At 40.3% G+C, this 25,995-nt stretch overlaps 1 protein-coding gene across 4 annotated transcripts in view; it reads left to right on the forward strand.

The window, feature by feature from the left end:
- npas3 (neuronal PAS domain protein 3) overlaps positions 1 to 25,767 on the forward strand; it is a 152,055-nt gene extending 126,288 nt beyond the window's left edge. For all 4 annotated transcript variants that reach the window (XM_008315565.3, XM_017034430.2, XM_017034437.2 and 1 more), the window contains 6 exons: positions 5,703 to 5,824; positions 6,449 to 6,642; positions 8,906 to 9,012; positions 15,632 to 15,779; positions 15,915 to 16,030; positions 18,776 to 25,767. In XM_008315565.3, coding sequence (XP_008313787.1) covers positions 5,703 to 5,824; positions 6,449 to 6,642; positions 8,906 to 9,012; positions 15,632 to 15,779; positions 15,915 to 16,030; positions 18,776 to 20,397 — 2,309 coding nt within the window. In that variant the 3' untranslated portion in view covers positions 20,398 to 25,767. The remainder of the gene's footprint in view (positions 1 to 5,702; positions 5,825 to 6,448; positions 6,643 to 8,905; positions 9,013 to 15,631; positions 15,780 to 15,914; positions 16,031 to 18,775) is intronic.
- Positions 25,768 to 25,995: the final 228 nt, after the last annotated feature.

Consider the following 25,995-nt stretch of genomic DNA (forward strand, 5'->3'; position numbering starts at 1 on the left):
AGCGGGCGTTTAGCAAAATGTTAATTTGTTCAAAAGAAGGAGAAAGACAGAAAAAAGCATCAGCCAGGGAAAAGAAAAAGAAATGGAAAAAGATGGTTTGGGAGGGAAGAGTGTGAATGTAAAGGGGCGAGAAGCAATGACAATGAGAGAGAGAGAGAGAGAGAGAGAGAGAGAGCATTAGAATTCATGTATGTGTTTAATGTTAATTTGAGCAGAGAAAAAGAGCAGGAATAAAAAGGAAAAAAAGGGAAGAGGAGGAGGGTATGTATGAATTTGTATGAGGAGATCCCAGGAGGAGGAGTAGGAGGAGATGTGCACCCTGGGTAATAATCCTGTTTACATAATTATTCAGACATTTCTGCTAACATATTATCAGAATATGCCATAAATAAATAATTAAATAAATGCTGCCTTGTACTGGAAGCTTTTGATATCAGACAGAAGTTTTAGCTAACCACTAGGGGGCGGTTACTTTGGGGTTTCTTTTAAAAGAACTGCTTTTAAATGGCAGGTAAATGTGTATTTTGTTACAGTACCCCAGCTGCCCAGCAGGGGTTGGCTCCAAGAAGTTTTATGGAACTCTGGCTAAACCAGATCTTAGAAAAAAATAAACATTTAGAAAAACAAAACAAAAAAAGATTATTAACATACAATGGTGCAAATGTGACAGGCAGCAGGTGATCGATCCGCTGCATGAAGAGGAGAGGGAAGTGATTAAGAAAGGGGCGGAGCCAGCAGAGGGCGTAGTCAGAGAAACAAAGGGGCAAAAAAGAGGCTGAGCAGATTAATGTGGGCGTGGTTTTCACCAGATATCGACCAGAATGTTACGTTGAAGGTGGACGAATCTTTGGAAAACATTAGTCACTGTCTATGCTGTGGAATGGGGAATGTTGAGAGGCAGCATCAGAAATTAGCAGTTTGAAAAACAAAAATATCCTAAAATATCTGAACCAGTCACTGTGGTGACTGAGGCTTCCAGAGCCCTCACAACAACGCTGTCACCATGTCATGTAGGACATGTTGGTTTGTTTGTTGGTGTTGTTTTTATATTCAACATATTTGATTGATGCTCCTATCAAAACACTATAGCTGTTTTTTCTGTCTTAGCAAACTCTGATGCAAGCAAATTTTATACCAATAAAATACCATAATTTATACCAAAAGAAGGTCCATAAATACAATTTTTTATGTATATTTTTTAATGAAACTATAACTAATGATTTTCTAGTTTGAAGCTATTTTTATACCAAACTTCTGTGGATGCTGCTTTTTACTTTTTTACTACTTCACAGTTTTGAATGCTCTTCTTCTTATGTTGAATTTCAGTTGATGGAATTCAGTTTATACCCAACTTAATGAATGTCTCTTGATGGAACCTGTTCTTTTTTAACTATTCCAAACTCTTTTGAATGCTCCTTTAATGCCTAAGAGCCAAAACTGTTATTGTAAATGTGGAACGACCTTGCAGGAATGTCTTGCTGATCCTCCTTCTGTTCAAGTGAGGAACTGCGGTTCATTCAGACACCCTCGACAGACTGAAGAGGTTCCATTTATCTTAAGATACAAAGTGACTAACGTCAGTATAAGTGCATGTATGAGAATCTTCACAGATGAGTCGCCAAGAGTGGATGGAAAATTGTAACTCAGTGTGTGTGTGTGTGTGTGTGTGTGTGTGTGTGTGTTAGGAAGTGACAAAAAAGGCGAAAACATTTCACCTTGACTTCCTGACCTTCTATAGTCTTCTACTCGTAAGAATGACACCACTGTTGATAATGATAATGACACGTCAAATGCCTGAGCTCCATCTGGTGGTCACATATCAAAGGTCGGGTCAGGGAGATAAGATCAAGACTTGGGTGAGACAAGACCTTTGGTTGGCTTCAAAACGTTGGTTCTGGAGTAAAACGATGCTAATATCTGTGTTTATCTGACCTTTACCTTCAAGCCTGGAGTGTCAGTGACATTTCAAATGTAAACACACACTCACACACACAACAAGTACACGCACGTTTCGTGAGTCTGCCCTTGGCGGTCAGCTGCCATCGTTCTGCGTGACATTAAACGTAGGTGACTGCAAACTCTCCTAATTATGATGAATTTCAGCGATTAATCAAATGACCCCCTCCCACCACCACCTCCACCCTCCATTGTGTTAATAGCATAATTAGCAATGATAATCAGAGACGTATGATGTTGAAATAAGGTGACGCTGCGGACAATTAGCCAACAAGGAGCTGATTACTGAAAAGGGGTAGCATGTGTTTTCTCACTATTGAAACAACCAATAGGAATTCTGATGATTTATTTAGTTTAATGTTTTTACCCTAATACAATTGTATTGAAATTAATACACTATTTAACCCAATTTCCAATCTCAATCACTGATTTCTTCGTGCAGAAGTAAAGAAATGTAGGGGGAAAATAAGAAAAGTTTCCATTGTCAACATCAAACTGCTAAAATCAAAGTCATTTAACAGACAGTAAACATTTGACTTGTAATAGACAGATCTCTGATAAGCTAGCATTAGCCTTTAGTATCAGACTCCTTACATTAAACACTGTTGTTACCTGTCTGACATTAGACTTTTTAATAATTAGACAATCTACATTAGCCTGCTAGCATCATTTATCACACATCTACATTGGGACTTCTTAAATTAAAACAGCTAACATCACTCAGTCAACATTTGACTGGTAACACTGACCTGCAGCTAACATATAGTAGCATATATCATGCTGTTAGCAGCTAACATATAGTAGCATATATCATACTGTTATCTTCAAGCTTTCAGTCACATTTCATCACACTGCTTTGGATTGATGCTGTATACATGTTAGCATCATGCTGCTAAATCTGTTTCAACACAGCATATTGTTGAAAATTTCACACTTGAAGGAAAAATAAGTCCCAATGATTTCAGTCATTTAATTAAATCAGTGCCACAAGTGTGTGTGTTTTTTTTAACCACTCGAGAAAAACAAAGGACTTTTCATGGGCAGAGGATTATTACTTGAGCAAAATTATCCCTTTGGTTAAGTTTCATTAAACTGTCGCCGAGCCGCTGCTCTAAATGGCATCTTCAGAGCACACAATTGCCAATCACATGCCATTATTATTATTCCACTTTTCTAATTAGGCTTCTTAACGAGGTGGGGACTGTTTACAAAAGGAGCCGGAACTGTTTCAGATAAGGGCTGTGGAGGACAGGGCGACGTTGAGACACAAATGAAACGCTCCTCTGTCTGTCTCTTTGCTATCAGTGTGTGAGAGGGAAGATAAGACAGGAAATTCAACACGTTGGGGTGTTCTGCAGGTCCAAGAGTCAACTGTTGGAGTTCGTGTGAGTGTGTGTGTCTGTGAGTGTGTGTGTGTGTGTCTTAGACACAAAAGTGAAGGACAGTGAATAAGGAACTGGCTTTGTGTAAAGAAATTCACTGATTTAGCATTGTGCTGCTAGCCTAAGTGTGCTAACTTAAGACTTTTAGGAACAGAATATAAACCCATTGGAGTCAGAATGTTTACAGGAGATTATAAGAATGTCAAACACGACACACATCTAGCTACACTGCAAACTTTAGACAAATGTATACTGAGTATCATAATACTGCTTTGACAAAGCTAACTTTAGACTCAAACTTAAATGCAAAAAATATGTCAGTGTTAGCTGCAATGTTTTTTGTTAGGCTTTAAGCATGTTTTTTGACCAACCATTAAATTACACCAACAATTGTAGCTCAAATATGTTTTTGACCAACCATTAAATTACACCAATTACAACAATTGTAGCTCAAATATATTTGTATTTAGGTATTTATTATTAACTATATTTATTATATTCAGAGAAAAATAATGAATAAAATGTGAAAAAATATTGACAGAGAGCAAAGATAGTGTTGATAGTGATGTTTGTTTGCGGTTGTTCTTGTGTAAATGTCATAGAAGACGTTGTGTTCAGGTTCCATCCCCTCAGTGGAACAATCTGATATTTGTCTTGTGCGGTTGCTTTTATTTGTTTGTGCTTTTCAAACGTCAGACATTCTATGTTTCAACAGAAACCTCTCGTTTCTGCTGGGTAAATGTAAACAGCATTTCAGCTGAGATGTTGCTCAGACCTCAGTGTAGTCATGTGTCCCTGTGGAGTAACACACACACACACACACACACACACAGAACGAGGTCTCTGGTGGACGCCGTGCTTTGATCAGTGCTGATACATGTTGACAACATCTAATCTGAGAAATTGAAAGAAATGAATTAATATGCAAATTCATCCTTTATAATATAAATGTCCTTGAAGAACAAGAGAGACAGGGAGGGACAGAAGAGAAACAAATAAAAAAGAAAGAAAAGTGAAAAAACAGCAGTGGATGAAGAGATTTGACAGAAAGTAAAGAAAAAAGAACGATGTTTTATCTTGTACAGTTTTTGAATTTTTTTAGTTTTCCATGAGCTTCTTCCTCTTTTTGTCCAATATTGATCTTTTTTTCCCTTTGACCTATTTTTTTTTATTCAGGTTAATGGTTGTCTTTCTTAACAGCTAATTTTTGCTAACAAATTCAATTAGAGATATGTATTATTATTTTGTACCTGAAGCCTGGTTGGACATTCTAAGCTTCATTTATGTCGTCCTCCGTTGGCCTCCCCTTACAGTTTACTTACAAGGTGAATTCAGAAAGTTTGAAGCCGTGTTCCAGTTGACTTTTAGCTTTGGTGTTTAAATCTTGGTGGAGCTCTGTTTTCCGTAACCTTGGCATTCGCCTCTGTCTCGTCTCCGTCACGTTTACCGACTTATCAGTGAAAACAGGATTCGTGTTGGCTGAATTAGACTGAGCGTGAGACGGCGTCCCTCTGAGACAGCCTTACGTGCCGGTACGTGCTGCGGTGCACTCTGGGTATTATTGTCCGCAGATTGCAGATTGCGTAGGTGAGTTGTTCTTTTTTTAATTAATGGTTTGTCCTTCAAAGACGGGAAAGTTTCCCTCTGGAGATAATTAGGTCCCGGAGCCGAGTGGCAGTGAATGTTCTCCGTCTTTGTGAAAACTAATCTGTGTCGGTAACAGCGTTGTCTCTGGAGGAAGTGGAGGAGGAAAAGGAGCAGAATAAGAAAACACCTCTGAGTCCACACATCAACCTTCTACACCTTCATCTTCTGCTCCTGCTTTTGTTGATGGTTCTCCTTACACTCCCTCTGCTCCTCCTCCTCCACCTTCACCTTTTCCTCTCCTGCTCCTTCGTTTTTACCTCCCACATCCTACTTCCTGTCCTCCTCCTCCTTCTCCTCCTTTTCCCCGTTGACCCTTTTGTTTGAGCTTCTCCTCCTGCTCCTCATCTCTGTTTTCTTCCTTTTTTTGTGCCTCCATTTACTCCCAGTCATTCTTTCTTCTCTGTTCTTTCTTCTTCTTCTCGTCTGTCGTTGTCCTCCTTGTTCTTCTCTTTCTGTCTTCTCCTTTTGTCTTTAGTTTCAGGCTGCTCCTCTTCCTACTTATTCTTCTTTCCTCTTCTTTCTCATTTCTTCTTTATCTCCTCCATCATCATCATCATCATCTTTTTGTTGTTCTTCCCATCTCCAACACCTTCTCTTATTCCGTCGTTCCTTAGATCCACTTAGTTTTGTACTAAATCTGCGTCACTTCAGATTATTCAAATTAATTACACTAGATGTTCATTTAATCGTGTGTGTGTGTGTGTGTGTGTTCCTCAGTGGAGTCCAGCAGCAGCCCCAGCCTCCTGTCTCCTGACAACACTCTAGAACGTTCCTTCTTCATCAGGATGAAGTCCACACTCACCAAGAGAGGAGTTCACATCAAGTCGTCAGGATACAAGGTCAGAAACACCGTCGACCGACAAACACAAACAACTGCAAACATTTGTCAGGTTGGACAATCGGATCAGCTTTGGCAGAGAACTAAATGTGTTTTATATTCTAACAAAAACATTTTTTAATTTCCTCTTTCTCTTGAGCCTGAGCCACAAACAACCAAAATAGAAAATAAAAACAAAAATAGCAGAATCTCATCACGTCCAAATGACAGAAGAGACAACAGACGCACATAAACATCCATAAACATGCATGAATAAATTACTGCACACTGCACAGCCACTGTTTCACACACACACACACACACACACACACACACACTGGTGCTTCTTAACTATTAAACATACTGTAATAGTTTTTAATAGGGCTGTGGAAATAATACATTCATTGCATTAAAAAATGTTGAAGATTTATCTGATTATTATTATAATCTTGTACACAGTTGATACACGTGTTGTTATTTACACACCCTGTGGGAGTACACACAACATTTTTGCATAGAAGACCTGTGTAGTCCAACGTCTTCCAGCAGTATATTTGAAAGTCCCAGTCCCACACGAGGCAGCAGTTAATCAAACGCTCGTTTGTTCTGTGGAGCTCAACTTTCTGATCTGCGTTTCCTGATTCAGGTGATCCACGTCACGGGGCGTCTGAGAATCAGGATGGCGCTGACACACAGTCGCTCGGTGCCCAATCAGATCATGGGGATGGTGGTCGTGGCCCACGCACTGCCCCCGCCCACAATCAACGAGGTTCGAATCGACTGCCAAATGTTTGTTACCCGAGTTAACATGGACCTAAAGATCGTCTACTGTGAGAACAGGTAGGAGAAGACGCTGAGGTGACGCCGCACTGCACCTTGATTTATGACACTGACAATGAACACAGTAACTGTATTCAGCTTGACTTCCACAATAAAGTCTATTTTATTTTTCTATAAAGAGTCTATTTTAGTGAAACACTTAAGATGCTAGCAACTGCACTAAGGTCGTTGTGCTAGGTTACCGTCCTCTCTAACCAGCCACTCTGACTCTGGTTTTTGAAGGTAGATGCTACGTTAGCTAGACACACTAGCCTTGAGGTCTACCAGAAACTAAGACATCCCAGTTTCCCTGTTGTAACTGGTTTGTTGACGATGACCGAGAACTGACACAGACTTCAGGTTATCACAGTCTTAAGCTCAAGTCCAGCAGTTGCTATTGCTAAAAATGTAGCTGCTAAGAGGGGCATGTCACATTGCTATTGCTAAAAATGTAGCTGCTAAAAGGGGCATGTCACAAGCTAGAGATGATGCAGACATCTACACCTGCATAAAATAAAATAAAAAAGAACATTTGAAAAAGTTTGATGTTTTTGAAGGCAGCCTTGGTCGTCGAGTTCATCCGGATGTTTTTGAAGGCAGCCTTGGTCGTCAGATTTTAAAGTTAGAAACAGAGTTCATCCATCCATTCTTCTCCACTGCAACCGCGTCAAACTTTGTAGCAGGATTACAGTCGCGTTTTAGTTCTTCTGTGGAAAACAAGATGGGAAAGGAAGGTGTGATGTGTGTATTCATGAGGCTAAGAGACCCAGTGCTGGCTGCTTTAACAGGAAACATGTCACTGATGGATCTATCTGCTCCACTCTGTCCAGATAAAGCTGATACACATCAGGATCAGGATCAGGACTTAACGGCCGCCACACACACTCACACCAGACACACACAAAGAAAAAAAAGATTCAGGTTTTTATTATAAGAAGAGAAAAAAGGGGGAATTGATAGACAGATTACTTTTTTCTGTGGGTGGGAAAAGAGACCTGTAGGTGGAGGCAGAGGTGGATGATGATGACATTCAGAGACAGAACAGACAAACGTCGCTGCCATTACTGAGCCATTTTCAGGATGAGATTCTAAGAAAATAAGAAAATGGGAGGATGGATTTTTTTTTCTGAAGAAGAACTAGGCTGTGTTGTGATCTTCACCCCCTCCCTCCTTCACCCTCCTCTGCCTCACCCACTTTCTCCTCCCTCTATCAGGAAGAAGCAGGAAATGGTTCTGTCTGTCCTCTGGCAAATTAGTTCAAATTAAAGCTTTTAGACCTGATGTATTTTGTGTGTGTGTGTGTGTGTGTGGTACGATTTTATTAGGTTTTATTTTTAACCTTCTTTTAATATTAGGAGCAGCGATCAAATTTTATGGAAACTAAAATGAAACCATGTTTAAATACACAAACACAGGACGTACAGAGGAAAAACAAGAAAATGTAAAAAATGACAAAAATGTAAAGAAACAGTGAATAAATAGACACAAGAAAAGGAAAACACAAATAAAAATAAAGAAAAAGTCTTTTGGAGAACACAGGAAACAGTCAGGGAACTGTACAGGAGAGAAAGACAAAAATCGACAGAAAAAAAGCAATACACGTAGGGATCGTGTACAGTAGAACAGACAACACACAGTATGAAGTGTCAGTAAACAGATGGGGGATTCCATTAAAGACAAAGCCAAAACAATCAGGAAGTAAACGATATATGAAGAATGGAGAAAAGGATTATTAACAAAATCGATGGGAAATCTGGAAAACACAGAGGAACGATCTGCTCCTCATGTGACAAAGAGAAAATACACGAAAACATGAACGAAGGAAACGTTTTAGGAAAGACACGAGTAGTACTCAACAAATACAGAGGAGGATGTAAGAAACTCAGAAACTCTGGGAAATACCCACAGCATACACACATGATACATACAGGAAATGTAGTGGAATTACAGCATAAATACACAATATACAACTGGAAAATACACAGGAAATCAATAGAAACATACATAAAATAAACAGGAAACATTTAGGGAAATACATGTATAAACAAACAGGGACTGCACAGGAAGTACATAATACATACACTGGAAATTGACAGGAAATCAAACAAACACATACATGAAGTACTGTAAAAAATTATTGGAATTCTCAGAAATGATTCAGGAATTACAGAGACAGTTAACAGGAACTATATATAATCCAAACACAGTGAGATGACATGGAGGACCTCCACTGTAGTTCTCTCAGTTTGTGCTGAATTATTTTTGTTCTTTGTTCCTTTTCCAGAATCAGTGACTACATGGACCTGACACCTGTGGACATCGTAGGGAGGAGATGCTATCAGTTCATCCACGCTGAAGATGTGGAAGGAATCAGACAGAGTCACCTGGACTGTAAGTCACATGACCTCGTCTTCACTCAACCTATCACCAATCTAAAATGTAGCCCAAACACTGCCTCTTTAATTTCATCCCAAACTCAAACTCTGCTCCGACTGCTGGGATCAGCTTCTCTCTGAACCTTAAATCTTAGGATTCTTCCCTTTTCACCACATTTTGGGATTACATTTTCTGGGATGCTCGGACGGTTCTTGGAAATGATCGGGGTTTATTGAATGTCAGAGGGAAATCCTGTTATCTCCACAGCGACCTAAAATTTAAAAGGCTTCTCTTTTGAAAATGAGATGAGAGGTGATCCTGCTCCGTGAGGAAAACCCGGTCTGTAAGTCTGACTTTGATTTCATCTGCTGAGAAACAGAAGGGGGAGATGGTGATGGAAGAGAGATTCATTCAAAGCAGAGACAAACGTAAAGGCCGAACACCGCGGTTTCCTACAGAAAACACCAGAAAAGAAAGAAATGAGAAGGATGGAAGGAGAGAATAGGCAATGAGGTAGAAATACAATTTGAACAGGACACTAAAAAAGGTGAAATAGGCACAAACTTGAATTAAAAAAAAAAAGAATCAGACCAACCAAGAAAGAGAAAATCAGTGGGTGTAGAATGATGGACAGATGGTTGGAAGGAAGGCAATAAAGGAAGGAAAAATTGATTAATGAAAGAAAGATGGAAAGAATAGATGGAAAGAATAAATGATGGAAGGAAGGAAGGAAGGAAGCAAGGAAGGAAGGAATGAAGGAGGGAAGGAAGGAAGGAAGGAAGCAAGGAAGGAAGGAATGAAGGAGGGAAGGAATGAAGGAATGAAGGAAGGAAGGAAGGGAGGAAGGAAGGAAGGAAGGAATGAAGCAAGGAAGGAAGGAAGGAGGGAAGGAGGGAGGGAAGGAACAGAAGAAATCAAGGCAAAATTAAGAAAGAATGAAAGGAGGATGGAAGGAAGGGTGGAATGAAAGATAAGGTGTATGAACAGGTACAGAGTTGGTGGATTTTGAGCCTGCAGGCATTTTGGCAGAGCTACAGTCTCTCTGGACTAAGACTGGCTTTAATGAACACACACACACACACACACACACACACACGCGTGCACATCTTCAATTATAATTCTAAAAACATCTCGTGTAAACCTTTCATAAAAATGCCAGTTTTATTTCTCATCAGTGTGTTTTTAAACACACACACACACAGTCAACTGAATCAGATTCAGATGTTTCATTACACAGCAGATCCTTTTTGATCCTCTGCTAACTCCAACAGTGAGATTCATTCACATGTTGGTCATCTGCTACAAACTGACCACTACACTGCAGGTGACCACTATCTACATGTGTGTGTCTACGTTTGGTGTAAACGTGGCACTCACAGCACCAGGAGTTAAACTATCAACACCCAAACCAAATCTATAGACACTATTATAGATTTTAGCTCACACAAACACAGGAGCAGATGGTTTCTGCTGCCCCGTGTGGACAGTTTGTGTCATGGCGGTACATCTGAATAGGAGATTTCAAACACTGAAGTCACAAAGCAACATATTTCCAATTCCAATAATTCCAACTGCTGATGGAGGCAGCGGTGAATGACATGAATGACATGATGATTGGAATAGGAAAATGAGCAGCCTGAAGATTTTGGCTTTGACATTTTTAAGCTGTAGTAAATGCATTTTGACTAATCCTACAGTAGGTGGTGCTCCTTTAATACATCACATGTTTCCTCATACTTTTCATAACAAACACAACCCCTCATGGTCGTGAACCAAACCTGTCCATGTGCAGTCAGTCGTGAAGCCACATTAAAATAAAAAGTCGTCATTAAAGCCCTGCACTGAAGTCAGCCCTCACACAATCAGCAGCAGGTTCATAAAGCACAAATTAAAGCAGCCCAAAGGAAAAAAAGAGGCAGGTTTCAGAACAATTCACCGCACGGCAGATGACAATGAGAAGAGAGAGGGAGGAAGAGAAGAGAGAGAGGGGGGACAGGGAGCAACCTGGGGCAGCTCGTAGACATCCATTTCTGAACGCGTCCTCTTTCAAAGAGGAAATTAATTTTGAAAGAGAGGAGAATAAAACGAGCAGCCAGGGTGAGAGGAGGTGCAGCATTAGACTGCGCTCCACTAAAACCCAGTCATTTAAAGCTGCGGCTGCCGACTCGCCTCTCTGACCTCCATCCTCACCGCAGACTCAGACCAATAATCTCCGCCCATATTTCACATCCCCCTGTTTCTGTGTGTTTTACACACCCTGACCTCCTCCCTGCCTCCATCTGACCCTGCCATCTGGGCCACCGTAGAGTCACTTCCTGATTGCCACTCTGGATATTCAGAGCTCAGGAACTTTTGCAGACGGTAATTGAAAAACTTTTGTCCAGTCTACTTTTTTTCCTCCTCTCTCTCTCTTCCTCTTCCTGTGTTAGAGTTAGTGACAGGTTTCACTTCGATATGTAGGGTTAGAAAAGCAAGTGTAAAAAAGAAAGTAATAAGGATAAAGTACAGGTTCATCCAATCAAATCTGCATCAGTGGTAGTCAGGTAATAATAGTCAGTCATTAGTTTGTGAATATTAATCAGATTAAAATTAATATATTTTTACCTGAGGGCAGAATGGCAGAGATTGTGTATCCAATAATCTGCTCCAGTACAGAGTCAGAGTTTTTGTTTCACTGAGCAACTCCAGCGTAAAATACCATCAACACCCAGCATGCATTTGTTTAGGTCAGACTACAGACTACGGCAGACCAGCCTCACTGAGCGCACGGCAGCAAAGTTAGTCTATAGCTGATCAGACACAACTGTCAAATGGAGACTGTAGACTGATTAATATGGTTGAGGACGAGGACATTTTGAAAGTTACTCTCGACGTTCTGCAATTCACTGAAGAACTAAAGAAAAGCCCACTCCAAAATGTTGATAGTTTTATTATGTGTTTTTTTAGTTTAGATTCTCCATATATTTCTTCACGTTTTAATTTTAATAACTCCATCGTTTGAACAGGTGTGAAACTCTTACATCCACCTGCTGTTATAACTCTTTATGTTCCAGCATAATATATCATGCTTTATTACAATCAAGACTAACCATAATAACTATAACTATCAGGTCTAATCGTGATTAATCATTGGTCCACAGTAAGGCTGTGTACAAATAAACAGCTATTTATAGTAGAAAGACGATTTTTGGTCTTCATGGTATTCTAAGAACATCAAAGTCTCTGACAGTGACATAATACCTGCTGGTCTACTGCTGCCTCCAGTGGTCAATTTATGCCAAACATGTAAACCTGATTTGAGGTTTTTCAAAACAAAATGTACAAAATAACAGAACTGAGCTGACAGATGGAGGTAGCAGTGGATCAACAACTACTGTCTGCTGATTGGTTGAAATGATCATTGTCTTTCCGTAGACTCTGGAGTGTAGTGTGGGGGACAGTGACTGTTTGACTGTTTGACCGTTTTCAGATTGTTAGAAAAGGCTGACGTGCGTAACAGTGAGGTCACGGTTGCGTTGAGATATTTGCTGATACTAAACTGTGTTTCACTTACACAGCAGGGGGCGACAGAGCGACAAGGACAAAGTCAAAATGATGACATTGAACCGTAGAGTAAAAAAAAGAGAAAGAAAGACAAAGCAGCAGAGGACACGGAGAGGAGAAAAGTGAAGCAGAGAGACTTTGAAAGAGAATACAAGTGCTTTCATCTTGTACTGTCTCTCCTGACGCCTGGGGCGAGCCTGCAGCACATTCTCAGTCTCTCTCTCTTACTCCCTACCTCTCTCTCTCGCAGACAGACAGACGGACAGATCAACAAAGAAAAACACATCATACACAATTATGACAATAATGATTGGATGTGACAAAGTCTAAAACCAGCAGGACTTCAGGGATAGCATAACCTTGAAATATCTGAATTTTCCCTTTAATTCCTCCTGGCAGAGCTTTTAATGCTGCTGCAACACGGAGCGTTTACGTCAGCAAAGTCAGAGTTGAAAATGTCCTTTAAGGCTTCCATATTAACTGCCATGTTTTTACTGCCATGGACCAGGTGCTGTAGGATTAGTCAGTAGAAGTAGAAGTTGCGATAACTCAGTGGCTAAGAGTTAGCAGAATACAAGCTAGAGGCATGGAAATGTTTTAGTTCATGCTGGAAACTAAGCTACTATTTCTCGAGAACCTTCTACTCCCGAGGGCTAAGTTAACGTTTATACTGTGGACTTTTCATACTGCAGTGTGTGTGTTATGTGCATTTTACATTCTGCCTCCAGTTGACGCCATCTTTGATCTAACAATCCCAGTCCTTAATAATTAGACTCCATCTGCCTGTGTACATTCTTTCTATGTCAGTATTTTATTTTTCAACATGAAAAGTTTCTTTTGACAGGAAGTACGTGGCATAATCTGCAAAACATTTTTTTTATCATTTGGATTTTTCATAGTGCAGTGAGTTTACACATTCCCAATGTTTGTTTACATTCAGTGAGCATGAGCCGTTCAATTAATCTCAGTAAATTAGACCAACTGTGACTAAAAGTTTGTTCAGATTTGGTAGGAAAAAAATGTATGTACAATACCTCAAGATTTAATTTTCTTTTGAGTTTGTGGCTGAATTTCAACACGACGACTGTAAATCTGCTCTTTAAACCAAAAACAAAAGAAAAACCTGGGGTGAGGATCAGTCGACTTGAGACATTTTTTGTTGCAGAACCTTAATCTAAGGTTTTTCTAGAGAGAGAATTTACTGGAATGTTTTGTACCAACAGTGATTTAGTGTGTAAATGTTGAACTTGTTGAACAGTGATTTAGTGTGTAAATGTTGAACATGGACGAAAAATATTGACTAAAAAATATGATACTGTTGCACCTAAAGGCATGAAAAGAACATTTAAGGTTCATATAACACACCAACTGAGAGGGTGGAGAGTTAGGACTGGCCACAGCTCCTGGATTCTCTCCCTGAAATGGTTAATTCTGTGTGTACGCTACCATTGTGAGCGGAGAATTCACTGGAAGGACGTTTTAAGCATCAATACTAGACTCTCTCATTTAATATTTACTTTGAGTGTGTGTGTGTGTGTGTGTAAAAGTGTGTGTTTTCATTGTGGGCTTATTTACTCTGCTGTACAAACAAAGCAAGGTCATATTGAAGGTGATGTGATCTCAGCATCTCTGCTTTAACATGCAAACAACTTTTTTTTCTCCATATCTCTCTCTCGCTCGCGCTCTCTTTCTCTCTTCTTTTCTCCATTCTGGGTGAATGTCGACCGCCCCTCCAAAGTCAATTACAGCAGCCCTGGGGATGTCCTTTTAAACAATGCTATTAGTTTCTAATAGTTTTTAATCACTGCCCTTCTTTTCCTATAAATCTGCCTCTTCTTTTTCTCTTTCTTTCTTTCTGTGCCGTGGAAAAAAGCTATTTGTGTCCGTGATTAAACAGAGGAGAGGGACATGAACGTGGCGGCCCCTCGTCCTATCACAGCCTCACTGCAGCCGACTGATTAATTCCACTACATATTGCTTGAGATAACCATTTAGTGCTTAATTTAGCCAAATTTATTGCCCGGCATGCCGTCGAAAGGGCGGAGCAGGGGTGGAGCAGCAAAGGGGTGGGGGGATGGGTGTCAGGGGACAGTACCTCCAGACGCACCACGGGGGTTCTGTCATGGGGGCACAGCACTATCTGGTGGAGGGATGTGGATACTGCAGGTTCTAGAAGCATACAAAGAAGTTTTCTTGAGAACGAGAAGTTTCATGAATATCTCCAAAAGACTGTGCTGGAGTTTCACATTGGTGTTAGCATTTAGCACCAGCACCTGTGACCTCCTGGTTATTAGATTGGGCTTGAGTATTGAGTATTTAGCATCTATTTAAAGCAAACATTGAAAACAGAAAAATCTAAATCTGCTACACTTTTTTAAGTAAACACCTGAGTTGTGGAACAAGGGCAGAGTTTAGCTGCCACTGACAGTTGTACCTCGCTCCTCAGGTGAGCCAGGCAGCCTTGTTTTCAGGTCTCAAGGAGGCTGTAAAACATTTGATGTTGTAGAGCATTTTAAAATATTTGAATCATAATCCATCCATCCATCCATTTTCATCTGCTTATCCATCACCGGGTCGTGGGGGCAGCAGTCTCCATGACCACCACCCAAATCTAAATTTCAGAAAAAATATACTTTTTTGGTACGTCAACTTCTGATCACAGTCAGATACTATACCAATAAGTTCCTGAACAAATCTCCGAAAATAAAAGTTTCTCAAAAATGACTAAAAATACACTAATTTGCCGTAAAATACTTAGCTATGTCCATTTCTGTCTTTAAAATTCAGAAAAAAATATACTTTTTAGGTACAGCAACGTTGTCTGTGTCTTTCTGTGTGTGTGTGTGTGTGTTTGTGTGTGTGTGTCTGATAAATGGCGGTAGCAACCAGAGCAGCTTTGGTCCAGCTGTCACATGACATGTGAGGAGTGTCTCATCTTCGCCCTCTGTCTACCGTTCCCTCTCTTCGCCTTGACTGTTCATCTGCTGTCATCTTCCACACACAACATACACACACACACACACACACACACACACAACCTGAAAATAGAAAACCCACAACCTTGTTCTGTTTTTCTCTCTGTCTCTATCAGTGATGAACAAAGGCCAGTGTGTGACCAAGTACTATCGCTGGATCCAGAAGAACGGCGGCTACATCTGGATCCAGTCCAGTGCCACCATTGCCATCAACGCCAAGAACGCCAATGAGAAGAACATCATCTGGGTCAACTACGTCCTCAGGTGAGACAGCAACAGTTGCAGCAGTTACTGTAGTGGATTTAATATATTTAAAAACACAACCTGGATATTTTTACTACTTGATTGACTAATCATTTGAACTGAAATTTAATCTGGTGTTTGTTTGTTTTTTCAAAGCAACCACGAGTACAAAGACACACCAATGGACATTGCTCAGCTGCCGAACCTGCCTGAGAAAACCTCCGAATCCTCAGAATCCTCAGACTCTGAGTCAGAGTCCAAAGAAAACTCAGGTAAAAAGTGGCAAAAGGACCTGTAAGGTAGACGTTACAGTTAAATTACTTGAGGTCAATGAAAAAAGCTGAAAGTTCAGCATCTTAAATTGTGTCAAGTTGCTAAAAATAAGGATCTAGCAATAACTGAAGCAGCTCATTAGTCACAAATTAGTAAAAGGCAGCTCAGCGTTAGTCCAGGAGTTCACACTCTTGTTTACAACTAAATTAAAAGCTGACACTCAGAAACACTCATGTGCTCATTAGATCTCCCATGATTCCTCAGCATCTCTTGGTTTCCTTAGGTGATTCCAGCAGAAAGAGACATACCCTGAGCAGAAGCAGAAGCAGCCAGACTTTTTATCAGCTGGTGCCAGCATCTCTGTCTTTGCCAGGTGGCGCTGGTGTGGTGATGAACAGCCACAGCTGCAGGCAATGTGTGCTGGCTGGTAGCATTTGCCAAAAAAAACAAAACAAAAAGAAAACGCCACAGAACAACATAAAACATGTCGTAATTCTATTTGACAAAATTTCACACAAAAGGTTCAGGAAATAGACTTGAGCCTAGACATTGACAAACCAAGGACAATGTTCGCCTTGAATAGTAGTAAGATTAGAGCTCATACACCAAGGATGGCTACTGTACACTATGAAAGGAGAGTTAACTCAAAACAGCTACAAACAGACCAAATTTAACCACCATTAACTCCCAACTCCCAACACCATGGGTCATTAGGCACCGGGCCACAAAGAAAACAAAAAAACAACAACAATATTTTAGTGTTAAATTTTCTCCTGGGTTAAAAAAAAATGAAACAGCATTTGCTGTCCACCTCGCGTCTCTGCTGTAGTATCCAGCAGCTGGAGAACGTCCTCCTGCAGCAGCTTGTTCTGAGCTCCTGCAGCCTGAGATGCTGTGATGAGGATCAGTGCCAGCTGTTAGGAGAAGCAGGAGGTGGAGGAGGAGCAGGAGGAGTCTGGTCTAGTGGAACGTAAAGTGATAGCAGCTGCAGCAGGAGGTCTGGTACAACAGTTGAGGTCCTGAACCAGACCTTGGCCCTTTGACTTTTGGTCTCTCAGAAGGTAGATCAGTCTACAGCAAATGGGAGAGAAACTGTCCCGAGATTAGAGGTGTGCTTTTAATTTTTAATTCCACAATTAAGATTTAACACTAATTACACGTGACGTTTACTGCTAGTTATGGTTCCAAATACTAACCCTCAGAGCATTAATACACTTCAATATCTGCTCTCTAGCACTGGTACTCTCTGTTCTCCTACAAACAGGTACTCTCAGAGCGTTTGTTTGGAGAGGATCGTCTTAAATGAGCTGCTGGTCAGATTAATGTGACAGCTTTTTCTTCTTATTTAATGTTGTTTAACAGACACTTCCATTTTAATCAGTGGTGAGAAATGAATAGTTCTGTGTACAGGTGCTGTTGAAATATTTAGGAATGTCATCTAAATATTCATGTCAGCTATTCTACAGACCCTGAGAAACATAATTTAATCAGAAGTGTGAGTAAGAGTGCTAAAGGTTGAACTGAGGTTGAAAAGATTGGTAAAAGTTTCCTAAAATCATTGAAAGGCAAGTAATAGTTGGCCAGGTCAGTCATAAATACTCGCTAGCTAGCCTAGAGGAGGAACCCTTGCCAGAAACAAAAAACTAACTAGCTTTGTATAAATGTATGAGAAAAAAAGAACAAAAACTTCTTTTTACTATTTATGTCTCAAACCAAACATTTGAGGACAAATGTAGTTCGTTAGCTAACTAGGCACCAAACGGATTCTGTTCAATTAACAGATTCTTCATGTTTTAGTTCGTGAATGAGAACTTTTTTCGTCTATAATCTGTTTCGTAGCTTGATTTCACAGTGATTGCGAGAATTTGCAAGAAAAAATGATTTAAATATCTGAAATTGGTGAAAACTGTTTGAAGGTTTGTAGAAACAGACAACATTCAGCACAGTGTATCAGATCAAAATATTCACCTGATCTGGACCTTGATGAGCTTCGACATAGTTTGACTACAATGTCAAACCTAAGTCAAAAGACCCATACTTGATTTTCATACCATGTTTTAGTGATTACACCAAAAATAATTCCTTCTTGAGAATGAATCTGTTTCACTTGCTCTCAATGGAGAACCAGGGGTTTTTCTCAAGCAATTGAGTCGTGACATTTCAGGTGCCATGAGGGAATCAGAGCGCTGCCAGCTGGACAGATGCTGGCCACAGCATGTGTTGGCAGCCTGCAGTGTGTGCGTGTTAGTGTGTGTGAGTGTGCGCGCTTGTGTGTGTGTTTTTGTGTGTCTACATGCGTATCAGTGAATCTATGCCAAGAATATGGAACAACACAGAAATCCAGGGAAAAACAGAACTTGTCATTGGAAAAAAGCTTTGAATTGATTTTTCTAAAACAGTTCAAATTTCCTCCCAATAGTTCTGACTAAAAAAATGTTGGGACGTTTGTATGAGAATTTTTGATAGTATTTTGTATGGTCTGGTTGGTACAACAGTCTTCAACAGACACTGTTTTTCCATCTGTTTCCCTTCTCTACACATATAAATCGATACTTATTAATTGGCAGATGGATTTTTAGAAATGGAAAAATAGGCTATATGTTTTGGAGTACAAGTTTGAAATGGGCCTCAGGACCAAGAGCATTTTAAAAGTTAAGCATGTTGGATACATACATGTGTCAAGTAACAGATGGGCTCGGATGTCGCTGCAATTTATTTTCATCCATATTTTTGTCCCCGAACAGACAATGAACACACCAAGTCTGACGGGAAGCCAAGCCACCAAATGGAACACAGAGGAGACCCAGAGGTGGAGAGCAAACATCCACAGCAAAGTGGTCAACCACACTGCTCCACAGAACAGGAGATGAAGCGTCAGGAGGAGGGAGACACTTCGAGTAACCCTGAAAGCCAAGACAGTGACGACAGTCTGGAACCTTCTGATGGTGAGGGGGACGAGCAGGAGGAGGCCAACGGAGATGGAGGAGTGAGGTTGGCAAGGCTTTCAGGATTAGGAGGGTTAGGAGGTCTGAGTGCTATTGGAGGACTTAGCAATCTTGGTGGGCTTCATATCAAAGTTGAGCACTATGGAGAAGGAGAGGAACTTCAGCTGCACAACTCCCCGTCATCTTCTTCAGAAGAGGAGGATGATGAGGAGGAGGATCAAGAGGACGACCAAGTCATGCAGGACTGTGATAGTGTGGACGCTGGAGGGAAACTCCGGAAGAAGCGGAAAAGGAGGAAAGTGCAGAAGTGGGATGGATCCCGATGTCGGAGGCTTCGTTTGTCCTCAACATCACCCAGTCCTGTCACAATGGGAGACACAGCACCGCTGGTCAACCCGTCTCCACCTTCCTCCCACCTCCTTGCCTCTGCTGGTTCTCCAAACAGCCAGGGTGGAACCCCCTCCTCGGTCCTGAAGATCAAGACCGAAATTGCTGAGCCAATTAACTTTGACAATGACAGTAGCATCTGGAATTTCCCACCCAACCGTGAGATTTCCAGAAACGAGTCACCGTACAGCATGACCAAACCAGCTACTGCTCTGGGAACACATGAAAATTTCCCCTCACCCCAGGGAGGCTCGTTACAGGTCTCCATCCCTGACTCTGTCCTAACACCTCCTGGAAATGAGGGAGGAGCTGGAGGAGTGAGGAAGCCTCCATATAATGGAAGCTCTGCTCCAGCATCAGCCTCCAGTGCCATAAGCCTGGCACCCCCATCAAGCGCATCCTCAGCCGACCCACTGTCTCCTCCCCTTTCTGCGTCCCCACGGGACAAACAACAGGGCACTCCTACCACCACCTCATCCACCTCATCTTCATCTTCTTCATCATCATCCACTACTTCTTCGACCTCTTCCTCCTCTTCGCTGCTGTACTCTGGCGACCTCGAGGCTCTGCAGCGTCTGCAGGCTGGTAATGTGGTGCTGCCTCTGGTCCACCGAGTCACAGGGACACTGGCCCCTACCAGCACAACAGCACCACGAGTCTACACCACAGGGACCATCAGGTACGCACCAGCTGACGTCACCCTAGCAATGGCACAGGGGAACCTCCTTCCCAATGCCACTATGAACTTTGTTGACGGTTCGGGATTCGGCTTAGACCCGAAGACGCCAATGGAGATGCTCTACCACCACGTCCACCGCCTCAACATGTCAGCGGCTGCGGCTGCCGCCACCGGTAGCCCGTTTGTTGGATCTCCGACAGCCACTGGTAGCAGTAACGGTTCCCTGGGAGGCCAAATGCCAACGGGGGCCAACGTTTTCACCACAGCCGAGGGACTTTTCTCCACGCTGCCATTCCCGGTCTACAGCAACGGGATCCACACCACACAGACCACTCTGGAGAGGAAGGAGGATTAACGCAAAGCGCTCAAGACCGCATTACTGTGTTTTCCCGAATCAATGACTGTGCCAACAAAGACTGCTCACTAGTAAAAATAATAATAATAATAATAATAATAAATTAATACATTTGTACCTGTTTTTTCTTGATTAGACACGGTGTAGCACTGTGTTCCTCAGAGTGGAAACTGGACAGATAAAGGACGACTGGAGCACTTTGAATCTGAGCTACTGAGCTTGTGAAAACCCCTCATCCATCCTTTTCTACCTTTTTTCTCTCTTTATGTCCTCTTTTCTGTCTCTGTCTTTCTTTCTTTGCTCCTCTTTGTTGCAATCAGGCAACACCTTTCTCCTGATAAAGCGACAGACTATTCCTGTAAAGAATTCCTTTTCTGCCTAAAGAGAATTCAGATTTGCCTAAGGACTCTTGTCAGAGCCTGTAGCAGTGGAAAACTTTTTCTTATTCCACTTGTTTCTGTCACAGATTGTGTGTATTTAACCTTGGACGGTAACAGGGATCCGTAGCGGAGCAGGAAATTCTCTTCCTCTCGACGTATCTTGATGTGATCAAGGCTTGAAAAGACAAGAGAGGAGAGGTTTCACAACAAAGGCCTCAGAGATAATAATCTTTTGAAAAAAGATGTTTTTTTTGAGGATGTTTCTCGATTGAGGGAACAGTTAAGAGTTTCTTTTTCTTTCTTCCTCCTTTTTTTAAAAATAAAATATTCTAGCTCAGATTTATCTAACAAATCATATAGAACAAAACTAAAAAAAAAAAGCAATTCAACCGGGTAACGACCTGTGAATTATCGAATGTTACTAATTCCTCTCTTTATCCCAGGAGTTTACTGACAGGTCTCGCACCGAACATGACCTCCTCTCACATCACACTTCCTGTCTCAATCTCTTGCTCGTTGGCGTTCACTACCTGATGTTTTCCATCTACATTTTGACAAATTCATGGTGCTACCGTCCATCCGGTCACCCAGAATCAGCTGGCTGGTGTGGCTGCTGCAAAAACCAACCCACAGCTTGTTGTTTGACGATCACCACCGATGGTTTGGGTTTTTTTTTTTTTTGGTTTTGTTTTTTTTTTTTTTTGTTTTTTGTGGAGGAGAAAATATTTTTGAGGACTGCCCTTTTTCTTTTTTGACCTTCCGGAATGTCAGGAAATAAGCAGGAATCTCATATTCACGTACGACTCACGTATAAATCTATTGTCCCCCCGTTTTTTTAGGACTTTCAAACTGGTTCAAACATTTTTGTAAATCAGTTTTAGTCAATTAGACTGAGGATTATTGTTTTTGCTGCGGGTAACCAAATGTATTAAAAAAAAAAATGTGTTCACCAGAATAGACCAGGAGATGAAAACAATGCAACAAACACTCAAACCTGTAATTTTATGACGTAATTATTTCTGATTCTTAAAACTAAACCAAAATTATTTCAAAAATGTAATATCCAAATATCCAATTTTTTCCTAAATTTGATGGTTATTGAACTGAACATCGTTGGTGGTTGATCAGTGACATTTTTCTTTGGTCTCGCTTGTAAAAGATGAGCTGCTCAGCAGTCAGTGGTCGCCACTGTCTGATTCTCCTCTTTGTGAAGGTTGTTTTGACTGTAGACAGATCTGGACTGCAGGCAGGCCAGACCAGCTTTTTTTGGAATACATTTACTTTAGAAACTTAACATGACTAACTATTTTAACTGTTTTTTTAAGTGTTACTGATGAATGTTGAGGAGGAATTTCTCCAGCTGCTCCTCTTTAATCCTTTTGTTTAACATCTTCCTCCTGAGCCTGCTCCACCTCCTCTTCTTCTTCCTCAACCGGAATCACCTCCATGAGATTTTCCTAAACAATCCACTTTCTTCCATCTCATTGCTGGATCCTGTGAATAAAACACACATATCAAGAAGGAGATTGTAATAAAGACATTTTTGAACAATCGCTCAATCAATCAACACAATGACTACGAAAACAACAAGGACGGAAAAAAAAGTCACATTCCTTTGTCTTTGACGTCGTTTCTCCTTTATTTTTGGTTTTTCGTTTTCTTTTCCAACCTCCTTTGCCAAAAACTGATGTTTGGTGTTTTTAAAAGCACTGTGAATCTCCTCCATTTGTAACTTTCTTCTACTTTTTAACTTAAAAGAGGAAAAAATGGTGACAACAAGTAATAATAACATTATTAATAAAAATAATGATAATATTCATAGAAACTTTCACAAAGCTCTTTTTTGAAGGTCGGCCGCCCCATCATCCTTATTACCCTCCGTGTGGTTAAAGCCGTAATAATAAAAACTGTGTTACCGATGTGTTTTCGTGTCAAAAACGTCTCTCATGGCGACTCTCTCTCTCTCTCACTCTCACTCGCTCTCTCTTTCTGTCTCTCGCTCTCTGTGTGTTGACTATATGCAGTATATACTGAGCTACTGTAGCTGTTTTTGTCCTTTGTCTTCTCTGTGCTCTTTCTCTGGATTGGTGAAGAGGAAGATGGGCGGGGCTTAGATGGAGATGGGCGGGGTCTATGTGATGGACAACAACTGTGGTGCAGACATCTTTACTTGGTTATTACATCCCTGAGGCCATGAGCTGGTAGATGATCCTCATGACAAACTCAGGAGAGTCTGAAATATCAGTATTAACAGTATTAGTCCAGTTATGTCTCTCTCATTCAATCATTTGAACGGATTTCCATTTAAGGCTGTTTGAAATTGTGATGTTTGCTCTGATGTCAGAATGGATCATTTACGATGGTTGAATAAAAACCAGATCAAATAAACGGCAACACAGCTCAACAATTGACAAACTTGTCAAAGCTGTCGGAGACGCCTGAGAGACCTGTCTCAACATGATGTAGTTGTCAGTTTGAATGACTAGTCGTTACTTCCAGTCTGTGTTTACCATTCATGGGCGTCTCATCAGCAGTTAATACTTCAGTCTTTGATGCCGGGCTTTCAGTGTTTGACCACATGTCTTACTCTTGGAAGAAACATTATTTTAAAAAATATGTCATATTTACAACTAATTACTGGGTAGTTATTTTTTCCACAATAATGTTAATGAACATCACTCAGATAGAAAGAAGACTGATTTCCACATTGATTTTCACCTTAATGCTTCTTTTTTTTAACTAAGAGAGTCGACCCCTGGTGGTTAACAGTTACCTTTGTCTCAGTAGGTTTTAGTTTTAGAACTAAATCAGTTTTTTTTCTGTACAGTACATTCATTCAATCAAGAAGACAGTCATTTGGCATTTCTGTATACAGTACATTGAACAAAAATGCAATTTGGTCATTTAAATTTCAAAGGTATTTTGAAACGACAGCAAGTGTGCTTCAGATGTAGAGATGTCTGCCCTCTGGTCCTTCTCCAAAGAAGCCGGATTGTTGAAAAGACAGACATCCCTCTTCCTCTCCACCTTCTCTTTCTCCTCCTCTCCACCTTCTCTTTCTCTGTCTTCCTCTATCAGCAGTCTTAGTGAAACCAGTGGAGGTTTGTGGACTTTTTTTCTGTGTTCGGTGGCCTTTGCAAAAAAAAAGAAACAGTCAAAAAATTTAAAAAACAAAAAAAAAAAATGGGTTAAAACCTTTGTGGAGTCCACCCTTTTTTCTGCTGCTTCCTCTTCGTCTTTGTAAAAACCTTTTCTTTACTGTTTCTTTTCTCTGTTGCTTTTCGCTGTTGTGTAGTCTGAAACGAAAACCTCTTTATCTCGCTCTCTTGTCAGAGACGAAAGACTCTTTAACTAGCTCAAGGTCTACGGAGCCATGTTTTTTTTCTTCTTCTTTGCCTCTAAGGAATTCTGGGAATTGCAGTTTCTAGCTCTCACGCACAAGTTATTAGGAAACTAATAAATGTAATGATAATACGCTGAAGCCTAAACTGTAGCATTTGTTGATGTACTATAATTCTGGAAAAGTTATGATGAAAAAAAAAAGTGAAACATTTCCCAGAGTCCTTTGGGGCTTCCTGTGTGCATTGGGTGTATTTCGTTGGTTCCCACCTAAAACAACTTGTTGACTTCCTGTGGAAACAAGTGGTTCATGGAGGAAAAAAAACTACATTTGAATAGAATCCCAGTAGAATTTCAATTCAATACAATTTTAAAGATTTCTAAAGAAACTAAAAGAAGAAAAAAATATTTCGCACTACAAATCTATTTTTATAGGTGTTTTGGAAAAATAAACTGAACTGCATGTTTAGTAAGTTCGTCTTCTGCGTTTCACGTGATAGAGCCCTCTTTTTGGTTGTTGCTGTGTTAGTTTTTGCTCCAATGTTTTTGTGGGTTTTGTTTTATTGCCATTTCAATCCATTGAGCCCAACAGTGGGCGGCGGCATTCTTTAGCTCCGCCCCTTTACATCAGGAAAACCAATCTGTGGTGTTTTTGCTTAAAAAGCGAACAAACCCAGGTTATAAACTCAATCAAATGTATTTATTTATTTTCTTATTTGCTAACAATATCGTTTTGGGTTTTTTTGTGCCGCTTGACGCATTAGCTTATTAGCAGGAGTCATTAGCGGTTGAATGTTAAGGTTTTTGTTCATTTCTGTCTTTTGACATTTTTCTACTTTTATGTTTTTGCTTGAAAGGGTCTGTTGGGGGCGAGGCAATGTTAGTTCTGGAACAAAACAATAGGGGGGAATGTTATACAAAGGGAGCAGGGCATACACACACACACACACAAACACACACTCAGCCAAAACCAGGAAATACACCCACATGTAAGGAAAAAATGCAAACAGCTGAGTGTGAAGCTGTTTCAATGTCTTTTTGTGTTTTATGTTGAAAAATGAAAAACTTTTGCTGGTGATTTAAAAAAAAAAAAAAAAACTTTAATCGCAGCTGCTGTTGAAAATACATGGTGTTTAAGAATTGCAAATATTGAAGAATCACTTCATTTACCTGTGAAAGAAACTGTGTCTGTGTTTTTAACTATTTCTTGTACAATTATACAGATTCTTTTATGAGGAACTTGGTGCCAAGTAGCGAAATACGGGAGAGAGGGAATCTCTTATTATCAATGTTAACAGTGTAATAAAGTTCTAAATACAAACAAATTAAAATATTAAAAAAAAAACAACTATGGTACATTTTATTTTCCTTTTATGTCTCTTACACAGAGCGAAACACTCAACTAACTGATGCTAACTTTGAGTGCCTGGTTTAATTTGATTGTTGTTATTGATGAGTTGATCATTAAAACACGCTTCATGAGTATTACTGCAACTCTGTGAAAACTGTACATATTTAATTTTTACTTGTTCTTTTCTACGTTAACTCATCCGTACAAATAAACAGCTCACGCTCTTTTCTGTAACTACTTTATTTTTTTTACTTTTACATCTTACAGGTGCCATATTCATAATAAAACAAGTTCTCTGGAATTTCCTACTAGATTGCATCATTTCTTTGGTTGAACACATTTATCGTTCATGCCAGAAAGGTTTGCAAATGCTGTCACAGCAAGAGATCTGCTCTTCTACCTTCACTTCTATTTCTATTGACTTTAATTTCCTTCATGGTGCAAAACAAGAGAAATGCTCCACAAATGGCCAATGTTTGCCAAAAATGAAAGAAAGAAATAAAACCCAGCACAAAATAACTCAAAAAG

This window comes from Cynoglossus semilaevis, chromosome 1, assembly GCF_000523025.1.
Source record: "Cynoglossus semilaevis isolate Cse_v1.0 chromosome 1, Cse_v1.0, whole genome shotgun sequence".
Taxonomy (NCBI): domain Eukaryota; kingdom Metazoa; phylum Chordata; class Actinopteri; order Pleuronectiformes; family Cynoglossidae; genus Cynoglossus; species Cynoglossus semilaevis.